The sequence below is a fragment of the Globicephala melas genome, chromosome 21 (assembly GCF_963455315.2).
Source record: "Globicephala melas chromosome 21, mGloMel1.2, whole genome shotgun sequence".
In the NCBI taxonomy this organism is placed as follows: Eukaryota; Metazoa; Chordata; class Mammalia; order Artiodactyla; family Delphinidae; genus Globicephala; species Globicephala melas.
The window spans coordinates 29,056,373-29,072,945 of record NC_083334.1 but is presented as its reverse complement, the minus strand read 5'-3'; the positions used below and the strand labels follow the sequence as shown (position 1 = coordinate 29,072,945).

General features: G+C 54.8%; 1 protein-coding gene across 1 annotated transcript; it reads right to left on the bottom strand.

Annotated features, from left to right (window-relative positions):
- Nucleotides 1-2,834: 2,834 nt before the first annotated feature.
- On the bottom strand, nt 2,835-7,155 carry ZNF703 (zinc finger protein 703). Its single transcript, XM_030833095.2, has 2 exons — nt 6,687-7,155; nt 2,835-5,679 (listed from the first exon to the last, which is right to left on the bottom strand). The coding sequence occupies exons 1-2, from the start codon at nt 6,921-6,923 to the stop codon at nt 4,153-4,155; spliced, it is 1,764 nt and encodes a 587-aa protein (XP_030688955.1). The 5' UTR covers nt 6,924-7,155; the 3' UTR covers nt 2,835-4,152.
- Between the last annotated feature and the right edge of the window lie 9,418 nt (nt 7,156-16,573).

The following is a 16,573-nucleotide window of genomic DNA, read 5'->3' as shown; positions in this document are numbered from 1 at the left end:
ATCAGGAGGGGGTTAGTTCGTGTATTGAAAGACACATCCCAGGATGCTGCGTAGACCAAGGCAATTACGGCTGCAGAAGAATGCTGGAGGGCCCCACCCCTCCCACTTGGGCTGCGGATTCTCAGGGGACGGGTTTGGGGGGACGACTGGGAAGTTCAAAACTTAACACCCTGCAATTCTGTTTGTGTCAAACCTGTATCTGAGGGTGAGGCCTTTTCCTCTCTCTCCTCCCTTCCTCCCACTGCTGCCCATGAGGCCACAAAAATAACCAGGCAGGAGGTGTGAAAATATGTCCCAGAGCCAGGAACATCCAGTGTCTCAAGGTCCAGCTCTGTGGCTGCCACCTTTCCTGGTGCCTGGGGAACGCAGGCCCCATTGCTGGTGCCTGGGAGAGATTAGGAGGAAGAGGGGGAGGGGGGCTAGGAAGAGAAGGTGGAGAGATGGAAGGTAGAGGTGATTCTCAAAGAAGACTTGCTGGGTGAATTAATTATGCAAATGAGCAGCTGGTGGGGAGCATTCTCTCTATTAAAACAGCAACTTTGTTTCCTGAGAATGTAGCTCCTGAAAGTAACAAACTCCCCCCACAGTTAGTGAAAACTGCCCCATGTCTTAGGACTGTCAGCCATTTATGGTGAGGAGGGCTGACATCGGAGGGTGAAAACTGGGCCCCTCCAGGCTACAATGCCTGCCCTTCGTGTCACAGTGGTAGTTGGTGACAGCCTTTTCCAATCAGGCCAACGGGCATCCTTCCTGGTCTGCAAAGGCCGATAATACATTTTCTGGGGGAAACTCAGTCCTCTGAGGAGTTTGTAACCTGCATCCTCACACCTCCCATGTAAGCCAAGCACCTAGAGAGGTGTTTCTTTTGCTATGTGGAGAGTTTGCTCTTGGAGTTATGGAGTCTCTCCCTTTCTGCTGTCCCAACAAGGGGAGCCCTGTGGTCCTTAGGTAGGGAGGTCTGAAGACCCAGTTTAAGAAAGAGAAAAGCTTAAGTCTCCCTGCAGAGGGAGCAATTTCCAGCAATTTTAGCAGGCATTAAACCCCCCCCACACAAACCAACCAAAAAAGGTATCTGAAGGAAAGAGGGGGATTGGAGAGGAAGGAAGATGGGAAATAAAATAACCAAGAGCAAACAAAACAACAGAGAAAAAGAAAAAGTAAAACAAGTTGCTATATTTCAGGTCTTTTAAAGCTTCCGTTGGGCCAGTTTGAACTCTGAGAAGTTGCATAAGGATGATTCCCCAGGAAGACCCTGAGCTGGCTCTCAGGGCGACTTCTCCAGCCCATCCAGCCTCTCCCTGACTCTGCCCTGCCCTGTGCACAAGGATGCCAGCAGCCCAGGTCCCTTCCCCTGCGGGTCTTACTCCAGAACTGCCATTTGCTTCAGAAGAAGACTGAGGTTCCCTTGACTAGTGAAGGAATTTTGCCCAGAAACAAAGATATAGGGGCGACGCCCGCAAACCCCAAACCAACCCCCCCGCAGAAACATCATATGTTGAGGTCTGTCAAATCCCGAGGTCATGATGCCGGAGGCCGAGACCACCCTGTGAGTCTCTAAAGGAGTTTGTGGACGGCTGTGGGCTGAGACAGCGAGGGCAGAGGGCGCAGAGAGCGCAGCATCCCTCCCGCCCCCTTCCGCACTTGACCTCTGGGTCTAGGGACATTTCAGAAGCACACAGTCTGCGGAGCGGGAGCTGCCCGCAAGTCGCATTCCTCACGGAGAAAGTAAAGCAAAACAACGCGAACTGCAACAGCAGCATCTCCCAAAGCTGCGCGGCGCCGACGCAGAGGAGCACGGCCAGGAGGGGGCGAGGCAGGCATTTTGCAGTGCGCCCATCGGGTGGCCCCGCGCGCCCTGGCCCGCCGCACCCCGAGAGGTGGGCACCGGGCGTCCTGCAGCCGGAACCTGAGCGGCGCCAGCCTCGGTGGGGGAGCGGCGCCCCTAGCCCGGGGAGGACGCACAGGCCCCGGGCCCGCACGGCCCTCGGACTCCCCGGGCAGTGGGGAGGTGCCCCGGCCCTCTCCCACCATCTCGATAAACGGCACCCCAACTCTGGCCTGCCCGAGGATGCAGAAGCCGGTGTCAATCGTGCGAGCTCAAGAAAACGGGCACCGAGTGTGGCTTCCAGGTCCCGAGTAATCGCCGCGCCTTCTCCACAAAACCCAAACCCCGCTCAGAGAAGTCTCTGGGGGCGCGGACGACTGGGGTCCACAATCCAGAGCTGGCCTTGGGGAGTCCCCAAGCCTTGAGAAGCACTCTTCTCAACAGGTGCATTTACCCTTCAGCTTCAAGGGGTATAAAAGGCACCTTCAGGGAGAGGAAATCCTCCCCATTTGGAGTGCGAAGCGCGGAAGGCGCGGTCGGGGCTGGCGACAGTCGTTCGCCTTTCCGCCACCTGGTGGCGCCAGAGGCACGTCGTCTTTGCTCGCCCGCAGGGCTCCGGGGCGGCGCTGCCGAGTCTCTTGGTCTTGGGGCCTGCTTGGTTCCCTTCTCGGCCCCTGGACCTCGAATCTAGGCCCAGAGGAAAATCCACATTTACACACTCCCTCCACCCTGTCCCCAGGAAATGTCAAGGCCTTCGAAGTGAGGCTGGGAGCTAAATAACCAAGTTGGAAAAAAAGGGGCCGTTTTATGTTATTTGTAACGCGTTGGCAGAAGTTTTGTTTTCTTCTCCCCTGCTTTCTTGAGGAAAGGCATTAAACTCGTCCTTGAACGGAAATCTGAGAAGGAAACCATAAGGTGTTTTAAACAAGAACAAAAGAAGGGCATCTGCTTAGGCGTCTGGAAGTGGGTCAGTGGGGCAGGCAAGAGAGAAACACACCACGGTGTGAATATAGCCAAGTACTCCATTTATTAACAAAATAAGTCTTACCAAGGGAGAGCTCTATTCATCCCAAACAGGCCCCGCAGCCCTTGTGCAGCTGCATAAGGCCGGGAGGGAGGGAGGGAGGGTGTTGGGTGAAGACCCCGGGGCCGAGCCTTCAATCCCAGTAACTGAGGGAGCCCACGGCCAACTTTGGGGACTCTAGGGTCAGGCCTGGGAGGGGGCCACCGGGGTTGCTGTGATCCGTGTGCTCCCTAACTCCCCCAATGGTGTTAACAAGGCTGTGCTGCCAGCTGATACTACCACTGGTCTGCTTTGGAAGGATCTAGCAAGAATCACCCACCCAGCCCCCATCGCCAGGACAGGGACCACAGCCACAATAGCCAGAGAAAAACAATGACTATAAAAGCACTTTGCAAACTATAAAGAGCAAAGTTCCATGCCAGCAGGGCCTTCTAGAACTTTTGCTTCAGTGAAGTGAGCCCTGCGGGCCCCTCACCATCAGGCAGGGTGACCACCCGGTGTCTGGGGCCTGGAAGAGTCTGGGAGGAGAAAGGCTCTGTCGGAGGCGCCTCTCCGGCCACTGACCCGTGCTCAGAGCAAGATCGGGGAGCAAGGCTCTAATTTGGGGGGCCAGGGCGCAGACCAAGGAGCCTAGGGAGAGAGAGTGGCAGGTCAGGGGTCACAGAGCAAAGTTCCAGGTCCATAAGAGGGCAAGACCTCTAGCTCCCAACGCCGCTCCCTGCACCCCCAAATGCCTTACAAAAAATACCTCCTCTCTGTTACTCGTACAAAGGAAAAAAACAGAACCTCAAATGGATGGAAACAAGAAGGAATGAAGGGGAAAGGAGGGGAGAAGAGAAGGAGGAAGTATAGTTTGAACAGTTAAGAAGCATGCAAGAAACTCCCCAGGAAGGGAAAACAAAAAGAACCCCCAACTCCCCCTCCTCCCCATAAAACCAAACCAATCAAAAAAAAAAAAAAAGCGCAAAAGGGAAAAAAACCCGGAAACTTACATCTAAGTAAAAGAAAAAATGGAAGAGAAAGGAAGAGGGACCGGGGACATGTAGTTACCTGTGTGATTAATATTATTATTTGGGGGGGAACAGACTCTTTGCATACCATTGACTCGTGTGGGCCGTTAATGCACTTATATTCCCAGCTTGTAAGCTAACATTACAGTAAATAAATACACAGTCCGGTTGGGGGGGGGTCTGGGCGGGGGTCCGGCAGGGACAAGCAGTGGTGGAGGAGGCAGCGGAGGCGGGTGGGGAAGGGAGGCGGCGGCGGGGAGGAGAAGAGGCTGGGGAGGGAAGCAGGGCTGTAGTTACTGGTATCCGAGCGCGGAGGCTGAGGCCAGTCTCTGTCCGTACAGCGCGTATGGTGAGTAGTAGGGTCCGGCTGTGGGGAGGGACGGCACGGCCAGGCCCCCGGCTGTGGATAAGTGGCTCTTGCCGTAAGGGTGGTACCGGCTTAGGCCCAAAGTGTGTGGACTCCGCAAGGACAGCGACCCGGGGCTGCCGGGGGCGGTCGGCGGAGGGAGGTGCAGATGGCAGGAGGCGGCGGCCGCAGCGGCCGCGGCGGCGCTGCCCAGGCCCGAGGCCCCCGGATAGGCGGCCAGAAGTTTCTCGGCGCCGGGCAGGGCCGTGTGAGTCCGTAGGTGGCTGAGCAGCTCCTCCGAGGTGGCGAAGCGCTTGTCGCACGGCCCGCTGGCCGCCACCCAGTTGCAGCTGTGCGGCAGCGGTTCGTTCTGCAGCATGAAGCCGTAGGTGTAGAGCGGGTGGCCGGGGAGCGCGGCCTGGGCGGCGCTGGACGAGAGCGCGGCGGGCTGCAGCGGGTGCCCGGGGTACACCAGCGGGTAGCCCCCCGCCTTCAGGCCAGGCGCAGCTGGGTCGTGCGCGCTGCAGGTGGAGCAGCTGGAGCCGCCGAGGTGCGAGGCGCCGTGGTAACCTCCCAGGCAGTAGGGGTCGCGGCATAATCCCTGCAGGAAGGACGGCGGGGAGGCCCCGGTGAGCGGGCTGGAGCTGGGGGGCTTGCCCGGGGGCAGGCCCAGGCCCCCCGACAGCTGGCCTCCCACGAGGCCAGACTTGCTCGGATCCAGGCCAGGCACGAACTGAGACGGGTAGCCGGCGTAGGCGCCCACAATGGAGCCGTGGTAGCCGATGCTGGAGGGTGGCAGCGGGAACACCGAGTGGCCCGGCTTGTAGGGCGACACCGGCGCCACGTGGCCGGCCCCCACCAGCGCGGAGGGCGGCTCCGACTTGCGCCCGGAGGCCCCGGCCTCGGCGCCGCCATGCGCACCCGGCTCCCCACCGCTGCCTCGGCTCACGGCCGCGGGCTCCGGGCTGGGCTTGGGCTCCTGGTCTTTCTTGTCCAGCTCCCCGCCGGCGCCCCCGCCGCCGGTCTTGCAGTCAGAGTGGTGCGGGGAGCCGCCCCGGGAGCCGCCGGGGGAGGACGAGGACGACGACGCCGAGACCGGCGCTCCATGCGGGGGAAAGGGCGTGCAGGCGGCGCTAGGGACCCTGAAGCCCGCCTTGTCTCCCGGGGACAAGGAGGAGGAGGAGGAGGTGGAGGACACGGAGGAGGAGCCGCTGTCTTTGCGAGAGTCGCCGCCTCCGGAGCCCTTGGAGTAGGGCTTGAAGCTGGACTTGTCCTCGGCCGGGGAGTCCCCCAGCTGCTTGAGTGCCGCAGACGCGGAGGCGGCGCCCGAGGCCGAGCGGCCAGGGTCCTTCTCCGCTCCCAGCCCGTTGGCCGCCGCTACCGAGTTGAGCTTGGACGAGGGCGGCGGGTCCGGCTTGCCGATCTGCGAGCAAGTCTGGGCCAGCAACGCCAAAGGACTCTTCTTGGCGTCCAGCTGTGGGAGACAGTGGTAAGGGAAGGGAGACGGGGGTGAGACCAGAGACCCACGGAGCGAGCGAGCGGGGCGCCAGGGGAGGGCGGTGGGCGCGGGGAGCACGCAAGGCGGCGCGACGGGGCGGGAGGGCCTCGGGGAGAGGGTCTGCGAGGGCCTGGCGGGCGGGCGGGGCAGCTGGGCGGAACTGCGCTCACACTGCCCGTCGGTGGGATCCCTCGCTCCACCGGGTTCCGGAGTGCGCCGTAGGCCCCAGGGAATGGGCAGTGGAAGTAGTCCACCAAAGGCCACCGCGGGAGAAGGTGACCTCTCTGGATTCGGGGCTGGGGGAGGGGCTGTGACTCGACTCCTGCCCTCTCATCTCCCCGCCTCTAGGCCCGGGTTAAAACTTATTCCTTCAGTTTGGGTAACTTCGCTTGGGACGGGTTTCTGGCGGTGGCGCCGCGGGGTAGGAGCTGGGAGAAGCGCGTTCTGAAGCCAGGGCTGCCGTTGGCGCTCTCTTCGTAGCCCCTCCCTCCCGGGGAGGGCACCCAGGCAAGTGGGAGGAAGAAAGACCTGGGGTCGGGAGTGCCTGGGCGTAGTGCACTCTAACCGGATGGGACAGAGGCGGCGTGGGACGGGGGCGATCGGGCTTCAGAGAGAACAAACCCGGGTGGAGGGGTGGGGGTGGGGGCGGGCGGAAAAGGCCCAGGAGAGATCATCTCTGGCCTGGACACTGGGTGCCCAGGAGAAGTAAAGGACCCAGGGGAGACTCCAAGAGCAAACCCAATCCGAGAGAAAACACGTAGCTCCGAAGGGCGAGTGTGGGAGGAGAACCTTTCCCGGAGAAGCCTGGGGAGAACCGGGTGGGGTCTAACCCCTCTGTTCTCCGTCCCTCCTCACTCCGTCCGCCAGTGTGGCCGGATCTGAGCGTCGCACCGAGCCCCGGGGCGCAGGGAGCAGGGCCGTGGGCCCGTCAGTGGTGGGCGGAATGGGGCCGGCGCAGGGCGGTTAGCGACCAGGGGACTGACCTCAATGGGGCTGACGGGAGTGGAGGACAGCGGCTGCAGGTACTCCGGGTGCAGGAGGTGGCCGGTGTGAGCGCTCAGCATCTTCAGGACCCTGATAGGGAGCCGGTTCGCCTGGCGCAGGGGGTCCGCCGGAGGCAAGAGGGACACCGCCGCCGGCACTGCCGGCCTCTTCCCGCCGCCGCCGCTGCCGCTGCTTTCGGGTGTCCTTGAGTTAGATCCAGCGGGCGAATCGCTCATTTGGAGGAGGCAGCGCCACTGGGGGGGCGGGGAGGGAGGGGGACCACCGGGAGGCGAGCTCCCGGGGCGGGTGGGCTCGCTCCGGGGCGGGTGGGCTCGCTCCGCAGCGCCGAGCGCGGTGCAGCAGTCGCTGCGCCTCCACCCCTCCTCCAACGACGACGACGTCGTCGTCGCCGCCGCCGCCGCCGCCGCCGCCGCTAGTCCCGGCGAGCAACACAAAAACCTTCGCCTTTCGCGAGCCGCACGTCAAATAGCCGCGATCGGCAGCTACACTTCAAAGGGATCGCCGCGCCCGCCCAATCGCAGCTCTCGCCGGGACCCCGGGGCGGGGAGAGCGGCGGGCGGAGGCCTGCGCCGCCGGTGGGAGGGGAGAGCCTTAAAGGGGCCTCGCCCGCGAACCCGCCGCCTCGGCCTTTACCACCCGCCGTATTCCTCCCCTCCCCCAACTGGGCTGCCCCTGCCCCGGGGGTCCCAGAGAGGACGGGGCTTCTCCGGGACCCTGGGCTCTGCTCCCTATCCTCCGCTGGCTTTCCTGTAGCTCTGCCCTCTCTCGCTTCGCACCGCCGAGGGGTGGTGCTGGCGGGGGCAGTCACCCACAGGCCGTGTGTGTCTGGGGTGAGGTGGGGTGGGGTGGGGTGGATTGGGGTGGGGCGGGGTGGGCTGGGGGTGGGGTAGGAGTTCCTGGCGCCGGCTCCGGCACTGCCAAGTCCAAGCCTTTCCGGGAGGCAGCCTAGGGGCGGGCCGCGCCTCCAGAGCCCCAGCTCTGCTCTGGTCCTCCTCGGGCTCTGCTCGGGCTCAGTCCCGGCTCTGCTCGGGTTTAGCTCTCTTCCCCTAATTGGCTTCTCCCGGGTGTCCTCACTTGGAAGCGCCCGAGCCTCGGAGGCAGCCACGGTTCTCGGGACGCGGCGTAAACCGCTCCAACAACTTTGAGCCAGTCCGGTCCAAAGCCTGCAAGTTTGAGGTGTCCCTTCCGGGGTGAGATGGTCGCAATAAGCCGCGGTTCCCTAGGCGGTGCGCCCCTCCCGGATGCGCCGGGCGCGAGGTGCCTGCGCACTGATTTATAGTTTAGATGCTTGGTATGTTTCAGGTTTCTTACGGTGTTCTGCTTAGAGGCGTAAAATTCTCTCACTGCACCCGGCCTAGCTGCTGTTGGGGGTCGGGTGGAGACCATGGAGAGGTCAGCATCCCCGAGGAGGGAGGAATCGCTGTAAGTGCTGCACGTCGATGCAAACTCCAGAGATGCGTCTACCCTACCCCCATCCTTTTTTTCTCGCGGGGGAAAATGCACTAGGTTTTGCCAGGGGAATTTCGGAATTAAAAACTTTTTATTAAAAATAACAGTATCCTCCTTCACCCTATCCCCTCCCTCCCGTGCCTTTTGGATGAAGTATGCATTGCCAGCCTCGCAGGGCAGAGGTTTCACATAGTCCTTGTCCGGACATTAAAGGTCCTGGTCCGCCGATCAGAAGGTGAAGCTGGCCCTTTGTGTACCGGCCTCTGGGGAGACCACTTCTCCTTGCTCTCGGCGGCCAGCGGAGGCGCGCTGGTGTCACTGCCTCGCTTCGAGTACCGCTTTCCCAGCCCGAATCCATCACTCCGATTGTCAGGCCTGTCACTCGGGGCGTATTGCTCTAGGACTCTGCTGCTCGTTGATTAACGCCTTGAGATCACATGAGATCCCAAGACGGGGACAGATGATTTCAAAGGGGTTCTTCCAATGGAAAGAAACAAGTATCACAGAAATAACAAATGGCAATCTTTATCATGCTCAGTAAAGAAGGCAGCCGGCACCACGTCAATTACACACTAAACTGAATGTACTTCCTGGATCCATCTGGTTTTTGGACAGTATGCATAGACCTCTGAGAAATTACACAAGCTTTCCCTGCCCCAGTTTTAATCCTGGTAAAATTAGGTTATCACGAATGCCAAGGGATGCCCTGACTGGGTGATGTATTCCATACTGCAGCAAGAGGGTTACAAGAAGGAGGGGGGACCTCACTTATTTTATTGTGGTGGTCCCTACACCCGGCCCACCCCCCCTTCTCATGCCAGCCTCTGAGCCCTCTGACATCCTTGCTACTGCCAACACCAAGTTTAAACATCCACTTCAGGGCTGCTTCAGCCTATGAGGCCATTTGGCCTTTGGGAGATTGCTCTGCAGAGAGAGGGCAGAACCTTCCAGAATGGAAGAAGGTGGGCCTTTGTAGGCAATCTTGGAGGAGGAGAAGCTGGGAAGGGGGGAGCCCTAGGAGACAGGAAAAGATGAAAGACCGCTTCTTGATTATCGTAACCAGCCCAGCTGTGAGTGCCAGCCAAGAACTCCTGCTAGGACCCCAGCAGATGTGTGTTAGGGATGATTAATGGGGAATCAGTTGGGAACAAAGGGGAGGGGCGAGCGACAAAGGCATTTAGGAATTTGGAAGGAATCTAGAGGGGTGGGAGGCAGCAGAGAGAGAGGGGAGAACGGAGGGAGATAAAATATTTACTCTCTATTTGGGGAGGAAAGAAGAAGGAGGTAAGGAATGAGTGAAAGGAAGGGAGAGCAGAGGAGGTGAGGACAGGGTGACCAGGCTCGGGATGGAGGGTGGAGAGTTTGCCCAGGTAATCATATATTGTCCTTAAGAAACCCCATTCCCTAAGCTCACAGCTAATCACTAGGAACGGGGGTGCCAGACAGCACTTAGGGGGAGACCAGACCTACTTCCCCACTCCTGGAAAGTGCTAGCAAAGGAATAGGGCCATGCTTCCCTTTCGGGTGCTGATGAGGAAAGCAGGAACCCTTTGGCTGGATCCATCCAATCGCCTTAGGAGGGAATATGGAAGACCATACTCAGCCAGGCCAGAGGCCTAATTAAAAGGTACTAGACGATGATTACAATCAGTACTTGACATTCACTTAGCTGAAATGTTACCCTCTATAGAGTCCTAAATGGGGCCCTAGTGGCCTAAAGCAAGTCCGTTTTCAAAGGAATGTCTTGTCACCTGGGAGAGAATAAGGCTGAAGAAGTTTTCAGTTGGGCGGTGTTTATTGAGGTTGATGAGGTGTGGTTGAAAATGCCACACAAGACAGTGTTGTACAGGGCCCAAGTCCTTCCTCTGCAGAAAAGTGGCAGTCCTGTGGCTAAGGGACCCTTCCCAGATTGCCCTGAGAGGGAGGGGCACCATGACAGTAGGATGGGGTGGGGCTGCTTGAGAATGCCCCCAGCCAATGAGGTGAAGAATTCTATGTGTCAGGCTCTTGATACGTTTCAGGTACCTTTATCCTTCCCATTTCTAGCGTGGAGAGGTTAGTCACTTACCCAAAGGCCAGTGACCAGTGGGTGACAGAGCGGTCCCTTGGAGTCAGGTTTCTGGAAACCAGACCTCTGATCTACATTACCGCGGTGGTCCCGGGCAAGGAAACCTCCCTAAGCTTCGGGAACCTCAGGTATAAAACCTAAGAGCGGCCACCTCAGAGTTGGGAGGCCCAAAACAGACAATGCATGTCACACAACTAGTGCTTGGCACAAAGAAAGTCCCAGGTCAGTGATGGCTGTGACCAACAGCATCGTTGGCATCTGTGGGGCGATTGCTTTGGAGAACAGTCACTGCACATCTGGATCTGGAGACTCCCAGCGCTGGGAACCCACTCGAACACCCAAGTCGGCCCAGCATCCTACCCAGATGAGGGTACCCCTCCCCCAGCCTCCAGTCAAAGGAGTCTTTAAAAAAATAAATGCTTCTCAAAAGCCGTCAAGAAAATCCTTTAAGAAATTCTGAATATTTATAGATTCTTTTTTTCATGATTTCAATTTACATAAAACTCACCACCCAGGAAAAAAACGCCTGAGTCAGGTTGGGAGGAGAGGTGGGAGGTGTGTCGTGTGGGATTAATGTGGAGTTTTCCATCTTCACCAAGGTGGAATTGCCCGAATCACGGCCTCTCTCTTCATGACACTGAAGCCCTAATGGCAACAACAAGAAATAATATCTCACTGGGTAACTATTTACATTTTTTTTTTTTTTTACAAGCTGTAAGAATTCTGAAATGTCGGCCTCACAGGGGACTTGGTTTTCCTCCCTGGCACTTAATATCTTTCAGCCACTGGCAACTACTGCCTTGGCCAGGAGCCCTGATTCAGCACTGCCTCTGTCTGCCCCATCCCCAGGCTTCAGACACAGCCCCGGGCATGAGAAGACCAGAGGGGCCCAAGGAACAGTGGGAACAAACAGGCAAAGCAAGAAGGACCAGGCTTGCCAGGGAGCCCGCTCTGGTAGCCCCCTCTTCTGTGTTCTCACAGCTCCGATAATGTTCTTACGCTCATCACAGGGCATCTGCCATTATTTATTTAGTTGTCCATTCTCCTGCTGGACTGTGGGTGCTCCTGTATTGCCCTCATCCTCGTTGTATTCTTATTGCCTAGAGGGATGTTTAACTATCTTCCTCGCAGCAGCCAACACTGACAGCCAAGCACTGTTGGAAGCGCTTTGCGCAATTCCTCAATTTCTCTCATTTAATCCTCACAGAAGCCCTAGGAAGTAGGTCCTATTGTCACCCCATTTCACAGAGGAGGAAGTGGAGGCACGGAGAGGTTAAGTACCCTGCCCCAAGTCCCAGCTGGTACGAGATGGGGGTATGAATGCACGCAGTCTGAATGCCATACATGCCCAGTGAAAGTTTGTTGATGAACGAATAAGAATTTTACATACAGCGGGTTATTTCTTTCTATCTCCCCTCACCATATTAGTAAAGACTCAAGGTGGATGACTTCGTGTTTTTCAAAATGTCAACTATATGAGCCTGTTGAAGGATCTTTTCCCAAATACATGTTTGCGTTCATCATCCCGCAACAATTTTCTGAGTTATTTTGGGCAGGTGTTTTTATCCCTTTTGACAGATAAAGACCGGGGCTCCCAGAGCTTCTGGGGGGGTCTAAGTCACACAGCAGCCCTGGCAGCGCAGCAAGAAGAGGCTTCCTTCTCTCCCTTGTTCTCCTATCACAGCCCCATCATCCCCATTGCCCTATAGATGGGGAGGTAACTCCCTTTGATAAAAGAGGGAGGAATTAACTACTTTTCCTCCCCCTTGAGTTTCCTTTGGAGAAGTGGTGGGAAGGAATGGACAAAGGAAATGTAGGCTGAAGCTTATCTCCCAGCCCTGTGTTTGATCCTGGTCCTTGAGCAGGGTGCTTTGAAGAAGTGGTTTTGTTTATCTCCTATCAGCCCAGGGGGAGATAGGCTGGGCTGGCAGGGAGGTGGGATGCGAGGAGGTGTGCTTTTGAAGTTCTCCTCCCTCAATTTGCCCCGCCCCAGACATCAACCTTAGCCCTGGGCAGTCACCCTTGACTACTTTGTTCCTTTGGGCCTTCAAGTTTCTTTTCTCTTTTAAGTTGCAAATACTGCTGGGAGGAATTATACTTTAGTAATCTGCCAACACCTCAGCTGTGATTAGCAGCGAGTATTTTACTCTGTAATAATAACATTTATGGAGCCTTATAGTGTGCCAGCCTGTCTGAGCTCTTTACCTGTAATAAGTCACTCAGTTCTCACTACAAACAGATGAGGTAGGGACTATGCTTGTTTTTGTAGGTGAGGCACTGAGGCTCAGAGAGGTTAAGTAACTTGTCCAAGTTTCACAGCTCAAAAGTGGTAGAACCGGGATTCGAATCCAAGTAGCTTTTTCTGAGCCAACCTACTGAGTGCAGGCCTGAGGGAGAGGGAGGCCCACAGGAGGAGACATTGAAAACACATGATTTCAGGGACTTCCCTGGTGGTCAGGTTAGGACTCCTTGCTCCCAATGCAGGGGCCATGGGTTCGAACCCTGGTCGGGGAGCTAAGATCTCACATGCCGCGTGGCATGGCCAAAAAAAAAGCAAATGACTTCAACTGTCTTCCAGAATACTGGTCTTTGCAACCAGTGTTTTATTTTTGTGTCCAGGAATGAGAATATGGTAGAGAGGAAACTGAGGCAGAGAAGGAAGTAAGCTGAACATTCATTTAATTAATTGAACTGGATTGAATGAATTTATTCGATTTCTGTTTATTGGCCACTTGGTAGGTGCAGGCCCAAGGCGATCCCAGAGCATGTAAGGACCAGAGCGAGTTGGTCAGTCCAGGCCACCTCCCTGGCATGCACATTCCCAGCTCCTAAAAGGTGGGGCAGCCCTTTCCTTCGGGCGTCTGTGGGCTTCTTTTGCAGATTAAAAGAAAAAGTCAGGAGGCTCTAACTTAAATCCTGCTAATTACCCTGTAGTTGAGTTGTCCACTATTCTTTTTTAAAAAAAAATTGTTTTATTTATTATTTTTTAAATTGAGGTATAGCTGATTTACAATATTATATTAGTTTCAGGTGTACAACATAGTGACTCAATATTTTTATAGATTACACTCCATTCCAAGTTCTTATAAAATATTGGGTATATTGCCTGTGCTGTACAATATATCCTTGTAGCTAATGTATTTTATACATAGGAGTTTGTACCGGTTGCTCACTGTTCTTAAGAGAATTTGCTTCAAGTTCAATTCAGATTCTACCACATTTACTGAGCACCTCTGGGTGACAGGATGAATCATTCTAGGTGTGTTCGTGCACCATCTCTCATTTGGGTATAAGGGGAGTCCAAGAGCAGAGCGGAGGTCCTTGAAAGGGAAACACGGACCAGGCTTCCCCAGCTGTCCTGCCCCCATGTTCTGAGCATCCCCCAGCTGGAACTACTGGACCCCCAGGAGATCTTGGTGGCAAACTGTGAATATCTCAGTTACACAGGGCAGGTACCTGCTTCTGACACCCACGCCCCGCCCCTGCCCTGCCCCCACTTCTGGCAGTGTCTAGGCCTTTAAACTTGTCCAAAGTATGCCCTTTCCTAGGCTGGGCTCCTGACTAGCGGGATATGCAGCTCCAAATTCATTTCAACAAATACGATTAGAGAAAAGGGGAAAACTGCTCAGGCAGTGGCTCAATTACCACTGGTTGTATTTGATAAAACCAAATTCCAAGATGTCAGAACAATTTCGAGGAGTGTTTATTTCCGTGGCCCTCTGCCAGCCTCTGCTCGGAGAAGGAAACCCGAGAGGTGGGGTCCCAACCAAGCTGATGGCTGGAATTATCCAAGTATAGTGGTACATTCAGAGTGGAGATTTGCATAATAAGACCCCTTTAAAAGTGATTTAAATTATGATTAATTTTTTGGGAGAAATGCACTTATTTATTTGTGATGAAGTGATTCCCATGGTGCCAAATTCCCAAACTATGAGACTGTACAGTGGACAAAATGTCCCTCTAGCCATCCAGTTTCTCTCCCCAATGCATCAATGCTATGAGTTTATTGTCCATCCTTCCAGAGGTATTTTGTACATATATATTCTTGTATATTTGTATTCTTGCAAATACATATATATTCTTTCTCCCTTTTATACACAAATGGCAACATACTACACAAACTGTTCTGTACTTGTTTTTTTTTTTTTTTAAGTTAATGTATTTTGGAGATTGCATGACGGGCTTCTGCATTTTAGTTATTTATTTTTTCAGATTCACAGCATTGTTATATGGATGTGCCACAAGTTTATTTGACCTGTCCTCTGCTGGTGGACATTTAGATGGTTTCTAGTTTTTGCTCCTGCAGTGAATAACCATATATATGTATATGTGTATATCTATGTGTATATATATATATAATATATATCATTCTCCTCGTGTGCTAGTAAAGCTATAGGGTAAATTCCTAGGAGTAGAATTGCAGGGTCCAAAGCTATATGCATTCAAAACAAGTCCCCTTTTTTTTTTTTTTTTTCTTTTGCGGTACGCGGTACCCTCACTGTCGTGGCCTCTCCCGTTGCGGAGCACAGGCTCCGGACGCGCAGGCTCAGCGGTCACGGCTCACGAGCCCAGCCGCTCCGCGGCATGTGGGATCTTCCCGGACCGGGGCACGAACCCGTGTCCCCTGCATCGGCAGGCGGACTCCCAACCACTGCGCCACCAGGGAAGCCCCTAAACGAGTCCCTTTTAACACAGTAGGTAGGATAGACTTGGAGTGAGTTCGAAGTTCAGCCGAGGGATTCGGGCAAGAAGACAAGGGCGATACCTCTAGGAACTTCCAGTCACATTCATTTGGAGAGGTTTAAAGGCTCACCAAGAAGGGGTTCTGTTTCCGTCTTTGGAGTTCAGAAAACGTGCATGCTTCTCCTGCTTTCCTCCTCCTCCTATTCCCAGCTGCTCCCTCATTTAGTAGGAGGAGAAGGAGGGGAATATTGGGTCTGGCCTAAAAGAAGCCACGATATTGATGAATCCACATTTTAATATTGCAAACTTCCCAGTCAGTGAACCCTAACAAGAACTCTGGATTGTCCGGACCTTTTTTGTTCACGCTCATGAAAAGGCAAAGTTTCGTGCCAAAGACAATGCATGAAATATTGTCGTGTCCATGGAGGCTTATATCCAGTCCTAACCATGAATTTCCAGCATGAGGCCTGTGAAGCATCGGAAGACATCAGATCATGACATCAGTAATTATTGTTAGCAGAGTGCTACCCAAGGCGGGGGAAGTCGTCTTTAGTTTGTTCTTCTTTTAATATTTGTATTTTTGAATAGGTATTACCTGCAAAATTCAAAGGGCATGGATATGTGATTTCTCAACAAGGGTTAAGATGATAAGAGTTTTCTGCTTTATCGACCATTCGCCAAGAAAAAAAAAAATGCAGGCGTTTTGGCACCTGTAGCTTCTCGCTGCAAAGACACACAGCATGAGCCCTCCTCTTGTCTCCTCAAGTTCAGGCCAACGCCTGGGCCTCCTTGGTCCACGGAGTGGAAGCTCACCTTTTGTTAGTGACCTTGACCCTATGACACTGGGAAGAGTCAGGACTGGGCGGAGTTTTTTTTTGTTTTTTTGTTTTTGGCGGTGCGTGGGCCTCTCACTGCTGTGGCCTCTCCCGTTGCGGAGCACAGGCTCCGGACGCGCAGGCTCAGCAACCATGGCTCATGGGCCCAGCCACTCCGCGGCACGTGGGACCCTCCCGGACTGGGGCACGAACCCGTGTCCCCTGCCTCAGCAGGCGGACTCCCAACCACTGCGCCACCAGGGAAGCCCCTGGGCAGAGTTTTGATGGGCCGTGGAATCAGGATAAACGTACTTTCCAGGCTGTCTAAAGTAGAATTCTTAGCATCTTGAAGACCTTTCTCAGGTGTCCTGAGGCGCCCCTTCCACATCACCCAAGGCCTGTCCTGATACATTCAACACAACCGCTTTCCGCCAGGCTCTCTTTGTTTCTCATTAATTTCCTTACATAAATGAATCAATGAACAAATGATAAAAACAACCGTAACAATGAAAACAACCCAAACAATCCAAACCAGAAAATCTACGGTAGTTAAAAACGCCGAGAAGATGGTGTATTTTTCCTTATTATGTTTTGGGTTTTTTAAAAAATAAATTTATTTATTTATTTTTGGCTGCGTTGGGTCTTCGTTGTGCTCAGGCTTTTTATTGCGGTAGCTTCTCTTGTTGTGGAGCACGGGCTCTAGGTGCGCGGGCTTCAGTATTTGTGGCATGAGGGCTCAGTAGTTGTGGCTTGCAGGCTCTAGAACGCAGGCTCAGCAGTTGTGGCACATGGGCTTAGTTGCTTCGCGGCATGTGGGATCTTCCCGGACCAGGGCTCGAACCCATGTCCC

Excerpts from the sequence above, each read along its gene's own strand:
- ZNF703 (XM_030833095.2), bottom strand. The coding sequence starts at position 6,923 with ATGAGCGATTCGCCCGCTGGATCTAACTCAAGGACACCCGAAAGCAGC. Across the intron at positions 5,680-6,686 it reads CTCCCGTCAGCCCCATTGAG|CTGGACGCCAAGAAGAGTCC; the intron begins GTCAGTCCCCTG and ends TGTCTCCCACAG.